Source organism: Patella vulgata, chromosome 5 (assembly GCF_932274485.2).
Source record: "Patella vulgata chromosome 5, xgPatVulg1.2, whole genome shotgun sequence".
Taxonomy (NCBI): Eukaryota; Metazoa; Mollusca; class Gastropoda; family Patellidae; genus Patella; species Patella vulgata.
Window position 1 is genome coordinate 64008707 of NC_065883.2, and position 23425 is coordinate 64032131.

The window sequence follows — 23425 nt, forward strand, 5'->3', positions numbered from 1 at the left end:
TATCGACGTGTGCAATCCCTAAGACTATTAAAGACTTGCGAGCCTTTATAGGTGCATACAAGTTCCTCTCACGTGTACTTCCGCAGTGTGCTAAATATTTGAGTCCACTCGATAGCCTAGTGGGAGGAGGAGCTCAGTCTAAAGATATAATCGTCTGGACGGATGACACGACTGCTTCATTCCACCTGGCACAGGCATATTTAAAAGATGCGAAGTCTATCACTTTACCAAGACCCAACGATCAGTTATGGATAGTCACAGATGGGGCAGTCAGAAGCTTTGGATTGGCCTCCACATTATACCTTATTAGAAACGACAAACTACAATTAGCTGGTTTCTACAGCGCGAAGCTCCCTGAACGAAAACATGGATGGAGTCCCTGTGAGATCGAAGCTTTATCTATTGCGGCATCCATCAAACACTTTGCTCCTTATATCATTCAGTCTGGTCACGTAGCTCAAATTCTTACCGACAGTAAGCCTTGTGTTGAGGCTTATTCCAAGTTACAAAGGGGTGAATACTCTACTAGTCCAAGAGTGACCACATTTCTATCCATTGCCAGTCGATATCAAGTTTTCATTCGCCACCTAGCCGGCAAGGTCAACATTCCGTCAGATTTTGGAAGTCGAAATGCTCCAGATTGTGAAGATATGAGTTGTCAAGTGTGCTCATTCATATCGGTTACCATGGACTCTGTTGTTCGTGCCGTGTCTGTGAAAGATATTATGAATGGATCGGTCAGGCTGCCATTTGTTAATCGCTCCATGTGGCGCCAGGCTCAGCAAGATTGTAAGGACCTGCGTCGAGTGCATGCCCACCTTGCACAGGGCACTCGACCATCAAAGAAATCTACCAATATTCATGACGTCAAACGGTACCTCAATACCGTCTCCATCGCATTAGACGGAACCCTAGTCGTTCAAAAGTCTGACCCTTTAGCTGTGACTCGAGACTTAATCGTCATCCCAAGGGACCTGATACTAGGTCTACTCACTGCGTTACACATTCGTTTGGATCACCCCTCAAGCTACCAAACACGTCTTATCGTTCGTAGATATTTCTACGCATTGGATTTAGATCAAGCCGTGGACGCTGTATCTAGAAACTGTCAACAATGTGCAGCTCTTCGCAAAATACCATCTTCTATTATTCAACAAACTAGCGAACCCCCACCTAAAGCTGTTGGAACCTATTTCGCCGCAGATGTTTTATGTCGCGCCAAACAGAAAATTCTCGTACTCCGTGAATGTGTTACCTCCAAAACTTCTGCGACCCTAGTTCCGGATGAAAAGCACCAAACTATCCGGGACGCCCTTCTCCAATTGTGCATTGAGATGGTACCAGTTGAAGGCTGTAGTATTATACGCTGTGACCCAGGCCCCTGTTTTCAAGCTATAGTTAATGACCGCTTACTGAACCAACATGGTGTTTATGTCGAACTTGGCCGAACAAAGAACATAAATAAAAACCCTGTAGCTGAACACGCCATCCAAGAAATCGAGGATGAGATCCTCCGACAGGACCCTTCAGGATCCCCCATCACCCCAGTTTTATTAAGCTGTGTCATTGCGCGCGTTAATTCTCGTCTTCGGGCCAGTGGTTTGTCGGCTAGGGAAATGTGGTGCAAGCGGGATCAAATCACCAATGAGCAGTTACTCATCGATGACAGTAATCTCATACATGCTCAACAAGTGCGACGTCACCAAAATCATCCTTACAGTGAACGGTCAAAAAACCCTCTTGGCAAGTCTGGTCCTCCACAGAACGTCCGTATTGGGGATTTAGTTTATTTATTTTGTGATCGTGATAAAAACAGGGCACGTGACAAATATATTGTCTCGGGTGTTCAGAACGGCTTTCTACAACTTCATAAGCTGAGGAACTCTCAAATCCGCTCGAAGACATACTCCGTCCATCCTACAGAGGTTTACAAGGTAAATATTTCCCCCACAGCTTGCTCCGTTGCTTCAGATGATAGCGAAGATGATACGGTCATCATTCCTTCTGTATTGACCACACCACTCGACCCGACTGCATCAGCTCAACTACCCGACCGTGGCGAGGCAGAAGCATCAAGCAGTTCGTCAGAATCTGATCTTATCGATGATACCCTGAACATCCAGACCCTGTCAAATACAGCAACAAGTGTTTCTTCTAACATACCAGGATTACCACGAAATCGTACACGCCAGTTGCCTAAAAAACTAATAGACTATGTTCTTTATTAAGACTTTTAAGTGTTTTCATGTCTAAAAGTTATTTTTAATTCCATAAATTGTTCTACAAGAAAAGGAAAAAAAGGGTCGCGCCATTATAGTTAATTATATATGTTACAAGTCCCTGTAGGTTACAGGTCCCTTCGTTCATTGTTAGTTCTCGTGATACGAGACATCCGGGTTATCTATTAGGTTATTGTAATGGTGGCACGTCAATTAAAGTTATCAACAGTTGTCGCTGTCTGTGTTTGTCCCTGTAGTACTCCCCACTAAACTGTCGCTATATATTTCTTACTTTGTGTGTACTGTGTAAATAGCTTATATTATTAAAGGTAACCTATTCTTATCAAATGGGGTCACAGACTGAAATTTAAGGGTCTATATAAAGCTGTACTTTGTACGATAAAATACATAACTATCAGGATTTACCAGGTAAATATAGTCTGAAATATCACGTAATTAATTCACATAAATTACACATATTCACATATTGATCTTGTTAAAGTCAAAGACAGCTGATTAAAGGATGACATTTAGCTAGATCATGTTTGTTGTACCGCTCTAGTATATTGTATAACAGACACATCGCCATTTTACGGGATATAATTGTAGCCATCTTACAGTAAAACCATTTTAAAGTTAGTCGGTCGATAGCGAGGGGAAACGTGGATGTATAATTGTACGAATGACAGGCAGTGACAAAAATGTTGTACGTTGTTTTCTCTAAGATAATCGAATTTATGATGAAACAATATTCGTTTGAAATAATTTTAATTTAAAAATTTTTCATTTGATTTACGTGTAGGCATGACAGGTGGTGACAACAGAAATATATATTTGAAAATATTAAATTTTTCATTCGATTGCAATTACACAGTCTAATAACAAAACCGGTATAGCTATTATACGATAATATATATGTAATACAATCCACACTGAAATGTTTTTAATCTTCAATGTCTTGGGATTGACACATATTAAGCCGGGTCCACGCTGGTTCAACTAAACAGAAACAGATTTGTGTATCTAACGTTTCTTGTTTATCATGTACTGCTCGCAAATTGGGATTAGTGACAGCATCTAGCAAAAAACAATATATAAGAAATAATCACATAACGCCACGACCGGGCAATAAAATCAAAGAAAATCACATGTTTCAAAATGGCGGCGTATAGTAAATTTAAGCAAATTAATGACTACATTCAAATTCGTGGGTTTAGGTGATTTTAATGTAGGTTACCTATACATATCCTTGCACTTTGCTATATGATAACTTACCCCAACCCCCAACTGGGCGATTTTTGCACATAATGAAGTCTACACTAACTATCGATCTTTGCTTACTATAACTACATATATTACAGACGAATTATATCAACCACAGACGGATTAAGCAACCACAGACGGATTAGGCAATTACAGACGAATTAAAGCAACTACAGGCGATTTAAAGCATAAAAGCAACTACAGTCGAATTAACGCTACAAACGAAGTAACGCAACTACAGACGAATTAAATCAACTACAGACGAATTAAAGCTATTAAAGTAACAACGTCATGGAAGAGAAAGGAATAAAGAGTAAAGCCGATGTAAAGATCGTGATAGTAGGAGCAGGTATAGCTGGTCTATCAGCAGCTAAACATCTACATGATGCTGGATTTAATAACGTAACAATCTTAGAGGCAACGTCAAGGTGAGTGGTGAATCAAGTGTAATGAAACGGGTATCATGCCGTGTGCTGTGAGTGAAATTCGGTGTCCTTTTCAAGGGTTGTGATACGTGCACGCTAACGTGTTAATCAAGTGTAATGAAACGGGTATACGCCATGCAGTGGACTATGAAAGGATATCCTACCTGTGCAGTGACGTTGCCGCCTAATTTTTTATCGAATTTCAACTGGCAAGTGTTCTTTTACGTGCACACAATCCTTTACACGGGACCTCTGTTGTTCTTCCGACCCAGGCGACAGCACTCACTCCACAATTTCTCCCGCCGCCCGACCCTAACCCCGTGTTGCGGTTTGACTCAGTACCTGCTTTAGCTCTGACCCGAGTGACAAAACATTCAATTACGTATCTACTTGATTCCATGTTTGCATATGTAACCTTGGTTTTAATACAACAAAGAATTCATTGATCTTGTTGCTTCATTTTTTTAAAACTCCCAGCAACCAAACTGTATATTATTAATACAGAACTTTGATTTGGGGCTGTATTTATCAATGATATGTCTACACATATGTTTCTCATTACAAAAAAATTGTACAGCAAACCTGGGCCTCGTCATTATCAAATTCACTCTCGTTTCGGGGAAACTCCCGTGACGAGCCTGCAGGTGGAAGGTAATCTATAATATTTGTGACTGTCGTTTGTTTGCTTGTCTGTATGTGGAGTGTTGGCGGCTACATTAAGGCTAAAGTTTGGTGTATGCTACTTCCGGTTTATGGATATATCCGTCCTGCGCCGGGTCAACCGCTAGTATGGAATAAAATAGAATGGTTCACGCGAAGGAGACTATTGTGCACTCGAAACCCACATGATATTTTTGTATTTCAGAATTGGTGGAAGAATTCATACTATTCCATTTGGAAAAACCGAATCCGAAACTATAGAACTTGGCGCTCAGTGGGTCCACGGTGAAGGGAAAGAAAATTCAGTTTATACTTTTGCTATGGAACATGATCTTTTAAATCCATTAATAAGATTAGACTGGTAAGAGGCATTCGTTATAAATTACGGGCCACGGAGGCCACGGACGTCTGTTTTGGAAGAACCTTTCACGTTTTATTTTCAGGAATTGTTCGCCCGGTGACGGTGTAATCTCCCCATTTATGTTGAGGCTCATTAATTTGTGAACGCAATAATTATCATTTGAATTCTAGGGTAAGTGATAACAATAACGGAAAGATGAGATTCAGAGGTCTTATTCGTGAAAGCTTACTTTTGGAAAAGACCTACAAATTTATTTGGGCGACGTTCCAGCGACCTATTTTGTCCAACTATTGAATCATCCCTGTTCGTTATCTCGAATTACAATAGATGAAAATATGAACCAATTCATTGCTACTTTATTTACAGGTATGATGGAAAGTTTAATACTGAGCATGGCCAGGTTATAAGCGAAGATATCTCAGAGAAGGTTATGGATCTCGCTTTTGAAGTTGAAGAAACTCTTGAGGAAGAATTCAAAACCAAAAAGAAGTTAGCTGAAGAAGATTTATATTTATACGGATATTTTGACCGACGATTTGAGAAACTTGCGTCCACAAAATTTCGGAAAGAGGATAGGGAACATGCAAAAGCTTGTTTTAATTATTTTCTGAATGTCCTCAGGTTTGACAACGCAGATGATCTACGGGTTCTGTCTAGCTATAACTTTGGACAATACATTTCTGTTGGCGAAGACGAGGATGTCTGCATCACAAATGGCGGCTTTCAAACAATCACTGATCTTTTAGCTTCTTATTTACCGAAAGATTCCGTCCATCTCGATTCTCCAGTTTCCTCCATCGAATGGTCAACACCGGAAATTAGAATCGTCTGCCCTTCTGGAGCTGAATTTTCCGCCGATCATGTAATTGTGACGCTTTCACTGGGTTATCTTCAAAAGCATCATGAAAGTTTATTTGAACCCGCTCTTCCTTTAAATAAATCTCAAGCTTTATATCAAATAGGTTACGGTACCGTCAATAAAATATTCCTTTATTATGATGAACCCTTTTGGACTAAAGGACAAGGCACCATCAGGTTTGCGTGGACAGATAAAAACAGAGACATCAAAAGTGAAGATGAATGGTATAAAGCTATCCACGCCTTCGATGAACCCCACAACAATGCGCATGTTTTAGTTGGTAGTGTCGTAGGAGAAGAAGGTAAATATATAGAAAACTTACATAAAGAAGAGGTCAGTCGAGTTTGTATTCAACAGATACGAATGTTTCTGAATGATGATTCCATTCCAGAACCTCGAGATGTTTTAGTAACTAAATGGAATAGTAACAAATGGAGTTGTGGATCGTACAGTTATATGAAACAAGAATCAAGTGAAAGTAAAAGAAATGATTTAGGTCAGCCCCTGTTTAGTGATGATAACAAACCAGTTGTTTTGTTTGCTGGTGAAGCTTGTCATAAAACACGTTTCTCTACAGCTGATGGGGCTCGTTCTAGTGGTATTGATCAAGCTCAGATTTTGGTTAATCTTTATTCTTTGTGAAAATTGTTAACTTACTCGAAAAAAAAGTCCCACCTCAGTAAAGTAGTTAGGAAGTAAGTAAGATGTGTGTACTGCCGACGATATTTTGGCGGTCCTTTGTACAGCTCTGAATCAAATGTAAATATAATAATGCTGGTCTAATCTGTTTAAATGTCAAATGAAATGAAATGGGGTTTAACGTACTGCTTCTCTGCACTGACTGGACTAATGAAGATAGACATACGCCATGCAATTAATCCATCATGTTAGATGTTCTGGCGACGTAACATCTAACATCCAAACACTCAAAAGCTCGACGCAAAAATTGATAACTACTTTTAGTACTTTATCACTCGGCAAACCTCGGCAGATTCCGTTACTCTACTATCTAGCCTAGCTGTATGGCGGTAAGGGATATGTACCTACACCTATACAATTACGATGCGGCACCGGTTTACTTGTTAGGAAAACTGGCCGCTTTTAAAAAGAAGTTATCAAAATTGCGTCCTTTTAAAGGATGTGTAGAATTTCAGTTTGAGGAAAATCGGATAAACTTGAAAGAAAAACAGCTTCAGACTTTGAAATATTTGTATGCTAAAACATTCTTCAAAGTCGTCGTCATGGGAAACGCCGTTGGTAATCCGGGAATGTGAAAGTAGTTCCAATGGCAGACTTCGTCATACAGTCGAGGCTAGATGAAGGGTACCGGAATCTGCTGAGGTTTGCAGAGGGCTAGTTTACTTCTTTCATCGGAGGGTAAAATTCACAATTGTCAGTTATCTACACTGCTAACACATTAAACTTGTACATCCAGTCCATGTAGTTCCGACAAAATCTTTATTACTGTCATTTTACGAGATTGCCAACAATCCATCGCCTTCAACCCATCAAACAGGAAACGACCTTGTTGAAACCTGGCAAATTCAAATTCCAAACAGGAATCCACACGAAAATAAATTTAAGTATTTTTCATTTATTTTCAATATTAGGTTATTTACTTTATTATTGTAACTATAAACATTGTCCCAAAAACATTTATATTTGGTTCTATGGATCGGGCTGACATACCGTCGAAAACACTGCAACATTATATATAAATTTTATTTCGTTTTGAGTAAAATATTTAAGATGTTATATATAGATCAACCTATTCCAAAGTGGTTTTCAAGTTTGCATCGGTGAATGTGACTTTGGATAAACATGTTTTACTGGACAGCAGTTGCTTGTCAGTAAGTTTTATTGTTGTCAAATGATGAATATAGAATATAGAGGACTAGCGAATATTCACTACAGATCAGTTTGATACGAGACATCAAACACTTTTCCTTCCTAGTATAGCGTAATTTAAAATAGATTAGGCCTTGTTGATGTTCCGTAGTGTTATGAAAATTGAACCAGATTTTAATATGTTTCTCACTCCGTGTTTTGCACTTTTCAATTGTTCATTGATGAATACAGGTGAGAGAGAAAAGACACAAAGCTTGACTTTGTAAGATAATTGAAAAGAGATAATACTCTCAGGATTTAACAGGAAAAGTCTGAACTAACACGCGCAAAGGTACGTGGTGCTATTATGGTTAAATGAAGGCCCGTTGCGGCCATTTCATTTTGGGTTTTCCTCCCGTCCAAACGACTATTCATACGTTGTCCCTTGCCATGCCCTCTGCTCTGTATTACCGACAAGGGGGGGGGGGGCACTCCGGAAAACCCCAATGAACTTTTCGGCCAACACCGGAATCGAACACGGAACCGCCAGGATAGCTACCCAACGTCTTACTTGCCGAGTCAACGCGGTTCCGTTTTTAGTAGAAATATGAAAGAGTCAACTGTAAAATGAACAACTTTAAGAAATTTATGTCCAAAAAATATTAAATTTTGGTGACATTTAAACAAAAATGGTCAAATTACGTTATGTCAATAATCATGTTCTTTTTGCTATTTTGATAAATTGAAATTTTTTGCCCTAAAATGACACAAATGATTTTAAGAATTATAAAAACCGCGTTTACAAAATTAATATCTTTAGAATTATGTGACTTGTTGGATGTCTGTAAAAGTTTTTGGGACCAAAGTGGACCAATTTTCAAGAATTTTTATCTTGAATTGTTTGGGTTTTTTTTTTTAAATAATTGATATAACTATCTGTAAAACAGCCGCAATAGGCTTCCATACAAGAACAACTGCATAAACGACCACAACTTCAACCAAACCAAAGGTGTATTAAAGCGCCAGGTGACGCATCCCTTCTTTTTACTTTTCTTTTTTACGGAAAGACAATTGACATTTCATTAGCTACTTAATTTTATAGGCGCATATGTTTTTGTTTTGGCGGGGGGGGGGGGGCTGTATTTTTATACTCGTACATGTAATCTTGTATGTGTGCTTTGTATTGTCTGGTTATGAACGTGCTCTCAGTTTGTGCCGGTACTTTTGTTTTATAATTTTATATATTGTATTCTGTCCTCGAGGGGCGCAAGCCCAGATGTTGGTTAATGTTTACTCTTTGTGAAAATATTCAACTTACTCGAAAGGATGTTCTATCGGGTCCAATCTGATTAAAATACAGATCTATATTTCGTTTCGTTTTTTTATACTTTCGAACGCCTACACTACAAGTGTAGTAAAGACATGTAAAACGAAATTTTGAACTATAAAAACGAAACGAAATAGGATCTGTGTTTTAACCAGATTGTATCGGGTCTTAGTGGAGTAGATAGAATTGTACAACAAAATTGTTTGAGGAAATCAGACGCACATATATATAAGCCTAGGAGCCTCCATCGACACTATGCTTTGTTTAGCTGGTCTAATATTCTAATGAATTTAAATGTTTTATACATGTCATATAAATAACGTGGCCAACTAGAACAGGTGTTATTATTTATTCATGAGAAAACATGGCCGCGTTTTATATTGTATGCACACCCATATTCCGAATGTCCAAAAGATGGTAAACTCAAAATTATGCTCGGCCCTTTACAGCTTTCGATCTTGGACTACAGACTTGTTTCATAAATAGGCATATAATCTTAAGTCGAGTTGAACTATGTCCTTATACTTTTCTAAGTTTTTATTACAATAAATTGTACCAGGTGTTAACTGAATGGTGTGCTGAGTGTATCGAGTCTCAAATCACTTCTGGAAAATATCCATGTGCAGCCCTTACATTTTAGCCAGCTGTATTTTAAAATGTATTTCGGCAATATATTTTACACTCTTACAGCACTGAGATTGTTTAAACATACATTATGCAAGAGCTAGATCAGCCTATTGCAGGTCTTTCTTTAGGCCCGAAATGTTATCTAAATTATTAATTAGACATTAATTAACTTATCCAGACCATAATCAACTCTCGATGTCAACGTTAGCCTGTAATATTTATTGGATTATGATCTGATTTGCTGCTCAACTTTCATTCATGATTTAATCTGGAAATGGATAATCGAAAGTATGTTTTTGATCGAGGCTAGGCCGAAATTTCAATCGCTTAATTCTTGGTTCATAGTAGATCAATTTGACTGAAATTTTCAGCAAATTGCCTTAACATTATCTGTTTATAACTATTATAGTGATAACTGTCAGCTCTTTATCTAATCTCCTATCTTTAACTGCCGAAGACCAAGTAGGTGAAATGAAATGGAAGGGGGTTTAGCGTCCTACTGATGTTCTGTTTCGACTGGGCTAATGAAGACGGATATCATATGGTGTGCGATGAAGAAAATTTTGCCAGGGGGCGGCGCTATGGCCTACTCTGATATCGAATTCCAACAGCCAATGGTTTTCTTACGTGCGCACTAATGTGTACACGGGACCTCGGTTTGTCGTCACATCGGAACGACTATACTTTGCCTCTTAACAGAGACAATTAGTGTGCAATGCTAGGGAAGATAAAATTGCCCGGACAGCGGCATTTGAACGTCAACGAATTTGAACTGCCAAGGTTTCCTTTGCGGTTATAGTAATTATCTTTTCTCGCTTTTCCACCCCTTTGGAATGGCAATTGTTGTTGATTTGCTTTTGGTATGTGGGCCAAAAAAAAACCCGAACCAATAACGGTTAAGACAAATTTTAAAAAGGAATCATACTTTCTTTGATTAAATTTTCATGAAGAAGCATATTGTGCAATAGCCCAGCTGGACTCTTAAAAATAAAAAAAATGTAACAAAACAAAACATTTTCTGAATATTATTTCAGTTATCATGTGAAAAACCATGTAAACAGTAAAGACATAACGGAAAAGACAAAAATTCAAAGTCATTAATTTAAGTCCAGTTTTTTTAAAATAAATGTTTGAATTAGAAACCATAACAAACGTTATTACTCAATGTAATTTTAACAAAATATTTGTTTTGTCTATACCGATACAAGCTTTATTTTCCGTTACCATTATTTTTTATACGCCCACATTTTCATGTCGACGTATATTGTCGTCGCCCCTGTCCGTCCGTCCGTCCGGACGTCCGTCCGTCCACAATTGTTTGTGAACAGTCTACAGGTCACAATTTTTATCCGATTTCAATGAAACTTGAAATATAGGTTTATCACCCTAAGATCTCGCTTCCTTTCGATATTGGCATGTATCGGACTGTAACTTCATGGATTATGGCCCCTATAGAGGTCATAATATTTATCCGATTTAAAAAAACGTATTATTATATCACCGTTAAACCATAAGGACGGCTGAGTTCAAATTTCGTAAAAATCGGCCCAAAACTGACAGACAAAATGGCTGCCGTTCGTTCTCAAATAGCATAAAAATATGGTATATCAAGGTTGTGGACCCTATAGAGGTCACAATTTTAATCCTATTTTGATGAAACTTAAAATGTAAGTTTATAACCCAAAGATCTCGGTTCCTTTCGATATTCGCGCATATCGGAAAGTAACTTCCTGAATGATGGCCCCTGATTGTACGAAAAATCGCGTTTTTAGCCTGTGGACCCTATAGAGGTCATAATTTTTATCCGATTTAAAAAAAAAACGTATTATTATATCACCGTTAAACCATAAGGACGGCTGAGTTCGAATTTCGTGAAAATCGGCCCAAAACAGACAGACAAAATGGCCGCCCCTCGTTCTCAAATAGCGTAAAAATATGGTATATCAAGGTTGTGGACCCTATAGAGGTCACAATTTTTATCCGATTTTGTTGAAACTTGAAATGTAATGCGCATATCGAATTGTAATTTCCTGAATTATGGCCCTTGATTGTAGGAAAAATCACTTTCTTTTTAGCTTGTTCTCTATCCATCTCTCGAAAATGTGAGCGTATCCTGCCTGGCAGCCGCTGGTTTTATAAAGGCAAAGACATACTTTGGTTGTCTGAACTCTTCACATAGCTGAAATATTGCGGCCGCGTCCTGTCTGAAGCAAGACGGAAGACATCAGTAGTGGAAGCATTTCTATTCACATTACATAGACAGGCATGATATTCACATAGTGATTTGACAACCTTATTTCCTGGTTCTCTGAATGGAAACGTATCCATCAGTCAGTGTTTTATGACTTGAAACAGGTCAATCGAAGAGACATATCGTTTGTGCGTGAACTGTGTGCGTTTAACATAATCTTTTGGATTTTCCTTTCTATAAACTTTTTCTTCGTATGATGCGGTGTTTTCTGCTTGACTATAACCCTATCTTTGATTTAATAGCGACACATGATGAAGAACTTTATAATGTGGCTATGATAAACTCCCTAACAAATCATTAAAGAGGCATTATTCCAGGGCTAAAGCTGCCTATTGCAGGTCTTTCTCTAGGCCCCAAGTATTATATATTATTATACTGTATGATTAATTTAAACATTTATTAACATGACAAGACCATAATCAGCCATCGATGCTATCGGATGGCTACGATATTATGTAGATTAGAACAGCTCGGTCATTTAACGATTTAATTTTTAAAAGGAGATGCGAGGATACCAGTACCGTGGTTACGATAATAAACAATCAATGCACCCATCTTTTCAAAACTACAAACTTTGATAACTTTGCTCAGAATAAAGAAATTTGATTGACATTTTCAATATATTCATTTTTCATTATCTATCTTAAAATTTTGAAATCTTTCATATTCATTTTACATTATCTATTTTGAACTATTATGGCAAGAACGGTCAGTTCTTTATCTAAATCTTACAAAATGTATCTTTATCGGAAAGACAAACTGTTCTCAAAATTTCGACAGAAACAATAATTAAAGTTGATTGTTATTTCTTCTTTAAATTGCTAATATGACGATTTATAATTCAGCACTGTTTTATGGCTAATGTATTTTTAACTGAGATTTTCAAGTTCAAAGTTGAGAATGAGCAGTTTTACAAAGTAACGGAATGGACATTTTGACCACACAATTTGATATACTTATTTTATTTTGAAAAATAACTTTGTCAAAATATTGGCCCAAAGAAGCTAGGTACTTTCATGCTGATGTACAATTTATAATTTTGTTTGATGGTTGTGAAAATCTTATATCACATATTGCGTATTTCGTGTCTTTCCCGTTATTGGTGGGTTTTTGTGAAAATAGTTCACAAGGTGCTTGGATTTACATTTTCTCCAATGTTTTGATGAATATTCATGATTTTAGGGCGGATGGTTCAGGGGGTAGCTCCTATAACAGATATGAATTAGTAAAATCGGGTGCGAAAACGACCTCACAGCCCATACGAAATGACATGGATTTCAAGTAAATGGAAAGTAAACTACCGGTCTGAATCCTTATCATGATTGACGTGATAATCGAGACTACCCTGGTTTGCTAGCTGAGTTAACGCCTTTTGTTGTGACGCTCTTCATTAGAAACACGAAAACAAATCCCAGAATTTACTGGAAAAATTCTTGTTTCAACATGTGAAATTTGTTTACATGGTTTATTAGGCATTATAAACGAAATAGACAATTCATTTGCCCTAGATCCTAACGCTGACAACGATGGATAAGCCACAAATTATTGCACACATCCAAAAATCGGTAAATTATACCCTGTTTGATGGAAAATGGATCCCGTCCAGTGCAAAATTTGTTGTGTTGGGAAGCCATGCAAGAGGTACGGGAGCTATGCAAGTTTACGAAGTAGCACATGGTGACGTAAAATTAGTACATGATGTTAGTATAACCTTTATTCTTATTCTGGTTTCTTTTCAATTTATTTCTTCAAAATATTATTGCAATGGTTATTCTGTTTTCTTTTCAATTTATAAATTTCTTCCAAATATTGCAATAATAACTATGTACAGTACAGTACTCACTACTTGAGTACTTGTAATTGTATGTGTAATTGTAGAGTCTGAAACTAGTAAAAAGCTCATATTTATATAGCCCGTTCGTTCAAGAGTTTTCCTCCACTTCCACCATGGGTGATATCGTAGACCAATAGCCCAATCTTCAACCCTTCTTAAAGAAAGTCATTATTTTATTATTAATATTATACAAGTGTTTACCCGATTGGCAAATTTGATTCTTTTCATGTTCTTGTAGACATACACCGTAGATTAGATAGAAACTAGACAAATTTAACAGACATGATAGGAGGCTAATACTGGAAGACCCATTTGTGAACCCTTCCACTAAATAAACAGAAAAAGGGATACCGGTAGGCGGTACATACTCACACTTGAGTGTAGGCCCTACTGTTTGGTATTTGGTTTTGAAACTTTTTCAGTTAATCACAAGGAAGAACCCAATCAAAGTAATTTTGTACAGAGCTATTGCTACTTCCGGTTTCCTCCCACTGCTAAATAAAATTGAAGTTCCATTTGTTAGTCCCGAAACTACCTAGTTTGTGTCAAGTGGACGTTAAACCCAATTTCTCTCTCTTGCTATGGCTACTTCTTAAGGGAAACTTTTCGGCATTGTTTGGCTGGTCAGAAAAAAAAAACTTCTAGAAAATTATAGTTAAAGGAGCTAAATCGCTAATATTTGGGACCTAGAAATTGACAAAAATGTTTCGCAATGCATATAATAATGTAATATGAATGTATATAAACTGATTTACATTCAATCATTTCTGTTTTTACTGTAATTTCTAATCAGTTATGTTCGGCGAAATACACCAGAAGTCTCATGTGAATGTCAATCTTTAGCGTCTGGTTTTTCCAGTCTACACCGATGGTATTTATTGCGCATGCTCTCCAGATAAAAATATAGCCTCACCATTTGACATGACTTGTGGAATATGTCTAGCCCTGTTCTTTGAGTCCCCTGTTCCAAATGGCGCTGAAACGCATTATGGTACACGATTCGTGTACCAATGGTAAAATGTTTATTTTGTCTTGAATATTGGATATCAGAAGCCCATCATTTCCCTGTAAGATCACAAGACCAATGTTGATTTGAATTGACAAATAGTTTGTGTTTTCAATGTCGAAGATTTTTGATGATATTGAGTTAGAGACTTATTGCTGTGATTTATTGCTGTTGTTGTCACAAAAACATTATTGTACACAACGCATGTATATTGGTACATACATTGCTTCTTTGACTAAATAGATTTCTATGACCTCTTTTGTGCCTCTGTTTACAAACCTGCTGCTGGGCATCAGAATTTGATGTTTTAACTTTTTTGTTTTTTAAAAATAGATTGAGAAGTCAAAAGCATTTAAATGTGGAACATTTGGAGCATCTAGTCTACAACAAAGATATTTAGCTACAGGTGGTTTTGATGGAAAAGTTCAGATTTGGTAATTATGTTATTTATTTGCTAAACCGACTACTCCCTGCAAAGAGTAGGGTCGTCTGTGCAACCTCGTGGGTTTTTTCCGGTTCTCTGGTTTCCTCCCACTGGTAAAGACCCCTACACGGAAGCAAATGATTGAAGTAAAATTAAACAATATGTTAGTCCCAAAATGACCTAATTTGTGTCGAATGGATGTTAAACCCCATTTCTCTCTCTCTCTGTAACATTGTAAAGACATGACAGGGGTCACACTCAGTTACAAAATTATGTTGATGAGACATAATGTGAGTCAAACACATATATCAGTTTTTGTACAAAGCTGTCTATATATTGCTAATATGCCAATTTGAGTTTTTGTTCTTCAGGAAGAAAATCATTTCTTATTGATCATATATCTTTGGTCCATCTTCATTAGCCCAGTCGGAGCAGAACCATAGGACGTTAAACCCCATTTCATTTCATGTATCTTTGGGGGAAAATGCTAATTTAAAAATAAACATAAATTACTTGGTTGCTCTACTCAAAAGCTTTTGCTCCAAATTTTTAAAGATACTTTCCTGTTTATTTGATGATGTATTTGGACTAAAAGCATATTCAAACTAATTAATCTACCAAACATTTGCTTCAAGTCCCTCTCAAAACGGGGGATTGGATGGCCGAATGGTTCGCGCTTGCGCATTGTATCATAAAGTCTGTCATTGAGTCAACTGGCATGGTTTCTATTCCCTAGTTGTACGTGACAAGGAGTAAGGTTGCCCATCCAACCTCGTGGGTTTTCTCCAGGCCCTTCGATTTCCTCCCACTGCTAAAAGACCCCTACGCGCAAGCGAATTATTGAAATAAATTGAACCATATGTTACTCCCGAAATGACTTGCTCTCCCTATCCCTCTCAAAACTGTATTTGTGGCGAGATACCATGTTTGTCACCTAACTTGATTGAGGGAGGGGCCATTTTAGAATGTGTGTCATTACTTACTGTCCCTGTACCAAACATATTAAGGTCTAAGTAAATTCTTGAATTATTTTCTGTCAACTTCTTTTTCTGCTGTTTACTTGCAGAGTCTGTTTTATATTTACACCCCTCAATGTTCGCAAAACCACCTGACCGTTTGATCAAAAAATAAAAACAACCACTTCTTCAGTCAAGCTAGTATACAATAAGCCGTCGGGTTGCCAGTTAGTGATACCCTGACATTTTTGCCCAGTGCTTGCCCCATGCCATGGGTGTTTCTTGGGTAATCTAGTATTTTTCTAGTAAGATAGGGTGTCTGTACTTTCGGGACAATGTATCTTTAAGTTGGAAAAAAAAAAAATAAATAATAATAATTTAATTTGACCTACACACAGATTATCTTGAATGCATAATGACAAATATCACCTCTGTCATCATTCACAATTTGTTTTATTTGTATCGCTAATTGTATTGGGAGCCATGTTGGCTTTATGGGTATTTTCATTCCATTCAATTTCCTAATTGTATTTCAGGAACTTGGAGTCAACAGAATTACCAGTTTATTCTGTAACAGGACATAGTGAGATTATAAATGCTATAGATGGTGTTGGTGGATTAGGTATTGGTGAAGGTGCACCAGAACTTGTTACTGGTAGTAGAGATGGTAAGTTAACATTATATAGATGAGGGAGTTCGCCCGCAGAGTTTTGCGCTTGCTTGAATTGGCTGACAATTCCATACATATTTGTAACATGCTGGAATTTAGCAGAGAAAATACCTGAGAACGTGCTGGAATTTATCATAGAAAATATTTGTCGACAGTACTTGACGACATGCTGGAATTTAGCAGTGAAAATACTTGTCGACAGTACTTGACGACATGCTGGAATTTAGCAGAGAAAATACTTGTCGACAGTACTTGACGACATGCTGGAATTTAGCAGAGAAAATACCTGAGAACATGCTGGAATTTATCATAGAAAATATTTGTCGACAGTACTTGACGACATGCTGGAATTTCGCAGAGAAAATACTTGTCGACAGTACTTGACGACATGCTGGAATTTAGCAGAGAAAATACTTGACGACATGCTGGAATTTAGCAGAGAAAATACTTGTCGACAGTACTTGACGACATGCTGGAATTTAGCAGAGAAAATACTTGTCGACAGTACTTGACGACATGCTGGAATTTAGCAGAGAAAATACTTGTCGACAGTACTTGACGACATGCTGGATTTAGCAGAGAAAATACTTGTCGACAGTACTTGACGACATGCTGGAATTTAGCAGAGAAAATACTTGACGACAGTACTTGACGACATGCTGGAATTTAGCAGAGAAAATACTTGACGACAGTACTTGACGACATGCTGGAATTTAGCAGAGAAAATACTTGACGACAGTACTTGACGACATGCTGGAATTTAGCAGAGAAAATACTTGTCGACAGTACTTGACGACATGCTGGAATTTAGCAGAGAAAATACTTGACGACTGTACTTGACGACATGCTGGAATTTAGCAGAGAAAATACTTGTCGACAGTACTTGACAACATGCTGGAATTTAGCAGAGAAAATACTTGACGACAGTATTTTCTAATATTTTTATGTCATTTGTATTCCTTTTTCTTGTGATAATATCTGCATGTACCTGCTTATCATAGTGTTCCTATGACAAAATATAAGGTGTATGCGTAAGGAAATTTTATTGTAAATTGTAGGTGCTGTTAAAGTTTGGGATCCAAGACAGAAATCAGATCCTGTGGCAACCATGGAACCTGGTGAAGGTGAAACAAAACGAGATTGTTGGTCTGTAGCATTTGGTGAGTTTTACATAAATTTCACTTAAACCCCTGCAATTTTCAAAAGAGATCATATTTGATTCTAAGCATTTAATTAAGATGACAAAGCCAAAATGTCAATAGTACCGGTAGATAAATAATGATTCTGCAAGGGATTCCAAATCCATCCAGGGACAGTCAGCTGCTTCAAGAACATATGAAAAAAAATACCTTGGTTCTTAGATACCTAAAAAAAAGTATCACTTAAAAAAAGCCATATGCTCTGTTTTAATTTCAAAAATTATAAATAATAAATAGTCTTTTAAAGTAGCTAAGTCGCTAACTCAATAGCATCCAAAGTCTTTGAAATTGAACACAAAAATTATTTGTCAATTTAAAACAACATTGATGTTGTGATCTTACTGGGAAAAGATGGTCTTCTATCCAATATTTAAGACAAAATAAAAAGACGCTGGAGATTGCCAATAGAGACTTCTGGCGTATTTCGCCGAACATAAATTTAGCATAAAAACGAAAACGATTGAATGTAAATCAGTTTATATACATTCATATTACATTATGATATGCGTTGCAACCCATTTGTATCAATTTCTAGGTCCCAAATATTAGCAACTTAGCTTCTTTAAGTACCACACATACTGTTTTCCATGAGTTACAGGAATTAACTCTGTAAGAAAATTCGAATGAATCCAGAATTGTACCGTAGACTCAATTATGTTTTGTTTTTGATTCTTTATTAATTGCATTTCCTTGATGTTATTTCCACTGTTTACTGGAGGTTTATTGAATATATTTATGTGTACCTCAATACATTATACTAAACATTTAAATTTTTCAGGTCATGCTTATAATGCTCAAGATAGATGTGTATGTGCTGGTTATGATAATGGTGATATCAAACTCTTTGACTTAAGAGCAATGGCACTCAGATGGGAAACTAATATTAAAAATGGAGTAAGTGATTATATTTTAAAGCAAGACCTTTGATTAGGATCTATAATAAATGCTGTATTTTTATCAATTGATAAACCAGTATCTTATGGTTAATATGGTAAATGCCAAGTTTGTTCATAAATTATGCCTTGTATATTCAAATCCTCCAAATCACTTCTGGTGTGCACTAAATTCTGCTTGTCCAAAGAGGGGCTATCTTAAAGGGATACCTGATTGAACTTTCAGGAATTGAATTCTCTTAACACCCAAAATATTGAAAATCCGGTGAAAAACAGTGATTTCGGGCTACAATGCTGAAACATATTGTTGTGTTTAATTATGTCACGATTCTACTCCCACCACCCCTTTCAATTCAGGACATTCTGGAATGACAATTGAGCATTCCCTAAAAAAGGGGAGTCTCGATGGCTAAGTAGGTAAGACGCTGGCTCGCTATTCTGGAGTTCTCAGGTTCGCTCCAAGTGTTGGCCGAGAAAGTTCATCAAGATTTTCCGGCGTGGTTTCCCCACTGGAGTTATCTCCCTTGTATGCTAAAGTCTAGTTATTTGAATATAATTTGTAAATTCATAATTTAAAGTTAATAAAATAAAACAATGATATTTTTTATTTTAGGTGTGTTGTGTTGAATTTGATAGAAAAGATATCAATATGAATAAATTAGTAGCAGCTACATTAGAAGCCAAGTTTCATGTATTTGACATGAGGACACAACATCCGGAAAAAGGATTTGCCAGTTTGTCAGAAAAGGTAAGGTCATGGGTTCCGAGGTGACAACAACATTATCTGCTGACATTGTGTTCAAACATCATACTGGTCCTGGTTTCACATAACATTCTCAGACTTAAGTTGAGAATTTACTCAAAATTGTTTGCCTTATTTTATAACTAAAATATAGCCCTTTATAAAACTTTTTGTTGTTTTAATCTATCAAATACATCAACAAGAAACTATGTGCAAAGTTTGGGGTTTCTAAATCAAAGATATTTGTCATAAACAGTGATTGAAAGTTGAGTAAATTCTTAACTTAAAGATACATTATGTAAGATTTAGATAAAGAACTAGCCATTCTTGCTATAATAGTTCGAAAGTAGATGATGTAAAATGAATAATTTGAAAATTTCATTCAAATTACTCTATTGCAAGCGAAGATATTAGCCTTTGAAGGTTTGACAGACGTGTGCAATAATTTCAACCACTGTAATGGTTGATCGAAGCTATGTCTCGGTCCTCCATATTTGATTAAATCAAAGTATCGCTGAACCATTCTAATCTATTTAATATCGGAGAAATCTGATGCCATCGGGGGTTGATTAAGGCCTGGATCAGTTAATTAATGTCTAATTAATACTTTAGAAAACATTTCAGGCCTAAAGAAAGACCTGCAATAGGCAGATTTAGCTCTTGCATAATGCATGTTTAAGTCTAAGAATGTCTTGTGAAATCGGGCCGTGATCAGGGATAGGTTAATTAAAGAAAAATCAAATACATGTGTCAATTGGCCTAGTTATTATGTCCCTTTAGATCCAAGATTAACTTTCTTCCAACATTCTACTGTGGTCTCTCTCGTCTCATCTTTTTATTTCAATTGGCAAAGTTATTGATGCTCCTTTAGATATTTGTTCCAGATAAACTTTCTTCCAACATTCTATTGTGGTCTCTCTCATCTCATCTTTTTATTTATGTTTGTTTTAATTTACAGGCACATAAATCAACAGTATGGCTTGGCCGACATCTACCTCAGAATAGAGATGTGTTTATGACATGTGGAGGGAATGGTTCATTAAATCTCTGGAAATAGTAAGTAGAATGTTCTTATGTTATTGAAGTTCAAGTGAACAACCATCTGATTTCCTTCATAGTAAACTTCATCAATTATGCATATCACTTAGCCTGGTTTGGGGGGGGGGGATTAGGTTGCCGAATGTTTAGCACATGTGCGCTGTATCATAAGGTCTGTCATTGAGTCAAGTGGCGTGGTTTCGATTCCCCGCTTGTACACGACAAGGAGTGGTATAGCTTGTCTAACTTTGTGGGTTTTCTCCGGGTCCTCCAGTTTCCTACCACAGCTAAAGACCCCTATGTGCAAGCGAATTATTGAAATAAAACCATATGTTAGTCCCAAAATGATCTAGTTTAGTTTGAGTGGACGTTAAACCCCATATCTCTCTATCCTGGCTGGTGCAGACAAAAAGACATTAAACACCATTTCATTTCTTTTTTTGTAAGAGATCTTTTATACAATATAAATGAATCGGGAAATGGGCAAAATACCTATGTCAGACCCCCTATTCATATTCATGTAATTTTCATTTAACAATGGTTGGAAAATCAACTTGTTTGATAATTCACATATCTTTTTCTTTTAGCTCCTATCCTTCCAACAGAGTAGCCAAAGACAGTGATGGTGTTGAACAGGGAGTAGCAGGAACTGTCAATCTTCTTCAGAATGTCAATCTATCCACGCAGCCAATCAGTAGTTTTGATTGGAGTTCGGACAAAGAAGGGTTATGTGTGTGCACAGCTTTTGATCAAACTTTACGTGTTCTGATTGTTACGAAGCTTAATCGACTGTGATGTGATAAGTTACCCAAGGACAAGAACTACAATAAGCTATTTATTCCATGGATATTTATTCATCTAAACATTCTTCATTTTATCACTGCATTCATTCAAACAAAACAAAATAAATCACAATCGCTTCCATACATGCGTCATTACCTATGTTCCATCTAAACTGTGAGCATGTGCATACACACACACACACTGTTTGAAACGAGATCACACAAGAAATTGATTTTTGTACACATTTTAGACCATATTAAAATAAGATATACAAATTTTCTGATACTGCTGCATAACTTAAAACGGACTCAATAAAGAAATTAATTTGTGCACACATTTTAGACAACATAAAATAAATATTCAGATTCTCAGATACTGTAGGCCTATTTTTAGTAGCCAATATAGTTTTTAATAGGCATGAGAGATAACCTATCCCAGTATTACATTTGTATCTTGGAACAATTTCACATTGACATTTAATTTGTACAGATATCTTGCACACATACATATGCGTACTTTATTCACAGTACCAACTTTTAAAAATTAGAAAGAGAAAATTTGACATAATCAGGATTTTATTAGCTGGCCAATATTGTGGCTTCATGGGCTTATCTGCTGAGCTTGGTAAGATATTTTTTATAACAGAATATGACATTATCTAAAGTTTATAAATCAATTTTAATGTGTTCTTTGAAATTCAAATTTTATGGCACGTCGCAACAAATATTTGAAGTCTTAAAGCTACTGATATTGTTTCAGGTATTTATAATCTCTCGCAAACTACAGTATTGTTAAAGTGGCATCTATAAATCTTTTGATGGGCCTCTTTTTTTAATCCAATCAAATCCACACAGGGAATTATCAACCATTGATACTTTAGTATAAAATAATTAATAGGAGTACATTCAAGGGTAGACTGAGCTGTGAAAATTTAGATATTAGCAAAAAAAATGCCCGATCGGGATCCGCATCTTCAACCTATAATTGGAATTTTTTACTGAAATTGGTTGTTTTTCGTTTAACACCAATTAGTTAGTTGATATTAATCATTAAATGGACTACACAAACAATTTGATTTTTTCTACTGATATTGTGTGTTAAAACCAATTAGTAAGTTGACACTAATCATTAAATTGACTACACAATACATATACCGGTACAGGTAATCAGTAAATTAATGTTGATAAGCTTTGTGACTATACAATACATAATCAGTCAGTTGATATTCATGTTTAGGATTGTGTTTATTAAGCATAGTAAAATATATCTGTGAATTTTCTTGTTTTGAAATGATAGTAAGGTTGTTAAGCACTATAAAATAAACTATACACAAGGCACAGTTCTATGGAATACAATTGCTGTTGATTACTGTTTATTGTGTCTTGTGTTTAATAAACTAAACACATGGCACAGTTCAATGGAATACAATTATTGTTGTGTCTTGTGTTTAATAAATAAGCTATACACAAGGCACAGTTCTATGGAATACAATTACTGTTGTGTCTTGTGTTTAATAAATAAGCTATACACAAGGCACAGTTCAATGGAATACAATAACTGTTGTGTCTTGTGTTTAATAAATAAGCTATACACAAGGCACAGTTCTATGGAATACAATTACTGTTGTGTCTTACGTTTAATAAATAAGCTATACACAAGGCACAGTTCTATGGAATACAATTACTGTTGATTACTGTGTCATGTGTTTAATTAATAAATGTCATTGAAACAATTGTCAAATAAGTTGTTATAGGGTTTATAGACAGCATTAATAATTATAATTTAAAGTATTATTTGAATAAAACATATCGTATAAAACCATTATTTATGTATAAAGATCTGCTTTTTTTTTTCAACTTTTTTGGTTGAAAAATGAGACATTACTACAATGTTGTTAGAGATAGGGGTTTTGTGTATAGGCTGTTTTTCCAACTCTCCATTGAAAATTGTAGAATTAATTAAAATATTGTTTATTAAAACAGATATGCAAAATTAAATAATATAATGAAATATTTTTTTGTTGAGAGAGATAATTGTAATAGTTATTTTATTTAGATCTTG

At 36.2% G+C, this 23425-nt stretch overlaps 2 protein-coding genes across 2 annotated transcripts; both read left to right on the top strand.

The window, feature by feature from the left end:
* The first annotated feature begins 2525 nt into the window (after positions 1–2525).
* LOC126820312 (spermine oxidase) lies at positions 2526–8281 on the top strand. Its single transcript, XM_050548176.2, has 4 exons — positions 2526–2648; positions 3581–3910; positions 4773–4928; positions 5295–8281. The coding sequence occupies exons 2-4, from the start codon at positions 3774–3776 to the stop codon at positions 6427–6429; spliced, it is 1428 nt and encodes a 475-aa protein (XP_050404133.1). The 5' UTR covers positions 2526–2648; positions 3581–3773; the 3' UTR covers positions 6430–8281.
* Positions 8282–13330: 5049 nt separating this feature from the next.
* On the top strand, positions 13331–20600 carry LOC126820327 (dynein axonemal assembly factor 10; the record flags this gene model as incomplete). Its single annotated transcript, XM_050548194.2, has 7 exons — positions 13331–13519; positions 14993–15093; positions 16576–16706; positions 17768–17869; positions 18687–18802; positions 19415–19549; positions 20502–20600. Coding segments are annotated over 7 exons (873 nt in total), but the record flags the coding sequence as incomplete, so codon positions are not given.
* Between the last annotated feature and the right edge of the window lie 2825 nt (positions 20601–23425).

Bases quoted from the DNA above. Each gene is read 5' to 3' on its own strand.
- LOC126820312 (XM_050548176.2), top strand. From the start codon at position 3,774: ATGGAAGAGAAAGGAATAAAGAGTAAAGCCGATGTAAAGATCGTGATA. The intron at 3,911-4,772 runs GTGAGTGGTGAA...TTTGTATTTCAG, and splicing joins ATCTTAGAGGCAACGTCAAG to AATTGGTGGAAGAATTCATA. The intron at 4,929-5,294 runs GTAAGAGGCATT...CTTTATTTACAG, and splicing joins CCATTAATAAGATTAGACTG to GTATGATGGAAAGTTTAATA.